Source organism: Myotis davidii, unplaced genomic scaffold, assembly GCF_000327345.1.
Source record: "Myotis davidii unplaced genomic scaffold, ASM32734v1 scaffold1642, whole genome shotgun sequence".
Lineage (NCBI taxonomy): Eukaryota > Metazoa > Chordata > Mammalia > Chiroptera > Vespertilionidae > Myotis > Myotis davidii.
In genome coordinates, this window is record NW_006293006.1 from 59189 (window position 1) to 62579 (window position 3391).

At 56.4% G+C, this 3391-nt stretch overlaps 1 protein-coding gene and 1 pseudogene across 1 annotated transcript in view; one reads left to right on the forward strand and one right to left on the reverse strand.

Annotated features, from left to right (window-relative positions):
- Positions 1-2195, reverse strand: part of LOC107183549 — a 16890-nt pseudogene extending 14695 nt beyond the window's left edge.
- Positions 2196-2363: 168 nt separating this feature from the next.
- LOC107183550 (leukocyte immunoglobulin-like receptor subfamily A member 6) overlaps positions 2364-3391 on the forward strand; it is a gene marked incomplete at both ends in the record, with an annotated part of 4781 nt that continues 3753 nt past the window's right edge. Inside the window, 2 exons of the mRNA XM_015565816.1 lie at positions 2364-2547; positions 2717-3001. Of these exons, the coding sequence (XP_015421302.1) occupies positions 2364-2547; positions 2717-3001 (469 nt within the window). The remainder of the gene's footprint in view (positions 2548-2716; positions 3002-3391) is intronic.

Below are 3391 nucleotides of genomic sequence, written 5' to 3' on the forward strand. Positions count from 1 at the left end.
GAGGGGCCCAGGAGGAGGAGGAAAGATCTTCCAGAGGAACAAGGCACTGAGGGGAGGAGAGACTCAGGGGCGAGTCCCCACCCTGATGGGGAGGATGCTGTTGCAAGAAAGGGGCGTTGACCAGGGTCTGGGACAGGAAGAGAACCACACTCTGGGGCCACAAAAGGGTCATCTTTCCTTCCCTTATTTCTCTGCATTTCCCCTTTGTGCTCATTGTCACAGTGACATCGCCCTGAGCTGCACAGTTGGCGGGTGAGTGTGTCCCTGCTGATCTGAGCTCTGCTGGCCACAGGGACCCACGTCTTCCTGAAGTGTCTCCAGGGCCCGGGTGACACTATCCATGCTGGGGACTCCAGGGAGGTGCTGATGGACGGGCTGAGGAGGAAGGAGACCCCGTGGGGGAGGCTCTGACAGGGAAGGACATGCCCTGGGTCATCTCACCTGCAAGGCAGGGTGGGGAGGAAGGGGAGGGTGCATGGGAGGCAAGCCCTTCCGTCCTCTAACCCCCTGGGATTTCCCTTTACCTCCATTCCTATTGGAAGGTCCCCTCCCCACACGCCTGCTTCTCCACAGAGAGTCTCTTCCAGGCCTGTCCTGATGTTCAGGATGCAAAGAGGTGGAGAGTGGGATCTGCCCTGCCCCATGGTGTCCTCTCTCCCTAAGTTGGCATCTGACTGTGATGTGCCCAGCAGAGCCCACGCCAAAGGTGAGCCTCACACTCACACCTGGACAGACGCCCATGCCCGGCTAGAATGGATTGATTCCATTTCACTCACACACAGAGGACATGGCTCAGTGCTGAACATGGGCTGAGTCCATGGGTAGAGAGACCCCAGTGCCTGTATCCAAAGCATGTGGAGGGGACAACTCTGCTCCAACATTCCCCCTGAGTCCATTCCTCTCCCTGTGTGTGGCCACCCTGGGTCCCTCTCTTGTCCACACAAATGTGTACCAAATGCATTCTGGGTACAGCCAGGCTGATGAGTTCTGGCTGTACCCAGACACCAGTGGCCACTCAACTCTCGCAGTGGTTGTGTGTTCTGCTTCCCTCTCCATCTGGGGAACTTCCACTTCCCTTTTGGGCACTGAGGATGGCCACATGTTTCAGAAACAGTGTGCACAGCCTTTCTCAGTATCAGGAGCAGATGGGATTTGTACGTGGGTATAGGAATCACCCAATTCCTGCGGGGTTCTGAACAACACCACTCATGGCTCACCTCACAGGCTTAGTCAGGTGTGGAAATAAACCAGGATGGCTCCCTCCAGGACCCCGGGCACTGACGCCACAACCACTCTAAGGAGTTGGGTTCTTGACCACGTGCTGCATGAGAGGAAACTGCGGCTCAAGAGATTGTACGTTGAGGGTGAAGGTCACACACCTGATGGACAATGGAGGACTATTTACATAAGAATCAGCCCAGCCTGCATGGCTAAGGGGTTGTACATCAATCTATGTACCAGGAGGTTGAGGTTTGATTTTCTGTGAGGGCACATGGCCGGGTTGTGGGCATGATCCCCAGTGTGGAATGTGCAGGAGGCAGCCAGTCAGTGAATCTCTCTTATCATTGATGTATCTGTCTCTCTCACGCTCTACCTTCCGCTCTGTAATCAATAAAAAAAATATTTTTAAAAAATAAAAAATAAATGAGATCATTTTTGTTCACCAACTCGGAGAAATAACACACATTGTCACTGACTGTGAAGACAGGGGCCCAGGAGGAGGAGGAAAGATCTTCCAGAGGAACAAGGCACTGAGGGGAGGAGAGACTCAGGGGCGAGTCCCCACCCTGATGGGGAGGATGCTGTTGCAAGAAAGGGGCGTTGACCAGGGTCTGGGACAGGAAGAGAACCACACTCTGGGGCCACAAAAGGGTCATCTTTCCTTCCCTTATTTCTCTGCATTTCCCCTTTGTGCTCATTGTCACAGTGACATCGCCCTGAGCTGCACAGTTGGCGGGTGAGTGTGTCCCTGCTGATCTGAGCTCTGCTGGCCACAGGGACCCACGTCTTCCTGAAGTGTCTCCAGGGCCCGGGTGACACTATCCATGCTGGGGACTCCAGGGAGGTGCTGATGGACGGGCTGAGGAGGAAGGAGACCCCGTGGGGGAGGCTCTGACAGGGAAGGACATGCCCTGGGTCATCTCACCTGCAAGGGCCATCTCAGGAGACTCCGGCTCTATTTCCTGCTTCACCATGAAAATGAGAGCCAGTCTGTGACCTCCCCTATAGGCTGCTGATGTGACAACCCTGTGACAGGAAAGACCGTACTCCAAGTGACCATCACCCGTGCATCTCTGTGTCCAAACTGCTGGCTCCGTGGCCTCCATCTGCTCAGCTGAGGTCACAGGGAGAAGATACAATGACCCCCACCCTCAGGGCCCTGCTCTGCCTCGGTGAGATGGGAAGCAGAGGGGAGCCCTGATCTGTCAGGATCCAGGACTCAGGAGGCTCATGGGGAGGAGGGTGCTGCTCAGGGGTCAGGGCAACACTCTTACAGGGACTCTCTTCCAGGGCTGAGTGTGGGCCTCAGGACCCCAGTGCAGGCAGGTGAGTCTGTCCCCAGGTTTCCAGGTACCACTCCTCACTGGCGACAAGGTCCACACCACAGGCAGCAGGAAAAGGGGTGCAGATCTGTCTGAGAGATGAGGGGCATCTGGGACTGAGACCTGGGGCCAGGGTGGGAATGTCCTGTGACCCAGCTTCTGATTTATTCCAGGACCCCTCCCCAAGCCCACGCTCTGGGCTGAGCCAGGCCCTGTGATCCCCTGGGGGAGCCCCGTGACCATCTGGTGTGAGGGAACCACAGGGGCTGAGGAGTACCATCTGGAGAAAGAGGGAAGCCCAGCACTATGGAATATACAGAAGCCACAGGAGCCTGGGGACAAGGCCAAGTTCTCCATCACACACATGACAGAGAGTGACGCAGGGATATATCACTGTTACTATCTCAGCCCCACTAACTTGTCAGAGCGCAGTGACCCCCTGGAGCTGGTGATGACAGGTTAGATGACACTCTGGGGCCCCAGCCTCAGGCTCTGCCCTCAGGAAGGGGATCTGCTCTCAGGGTGTCTCCCTCTCACAGCCCCGCCCTGAAGGACATGAGGGAGTTTTGATCCCATTTAACATGATTCCTCCTCCTCTCCTAGGATCCTTCAACAAACCCAGCCTCTCAGCCCTGCCCAGCCCTGTCGTGGCCTCAGGAGGGATCGTGACCCTCCAGTGTGGCTCAGGGCAGGGATTTGACAGGTTCATTCTGACTAAGGAAGGAGGTCACAGGCTCTCCAGGACCCTGGGCTCACAGCCACAGCCCAGTGGGCGGTCCCAGGCCCTGTTCCCTGTGGGCCCTGTTACCCTCACACAGAGGTGGAGGTTCAGATGCTATGGCTATTTC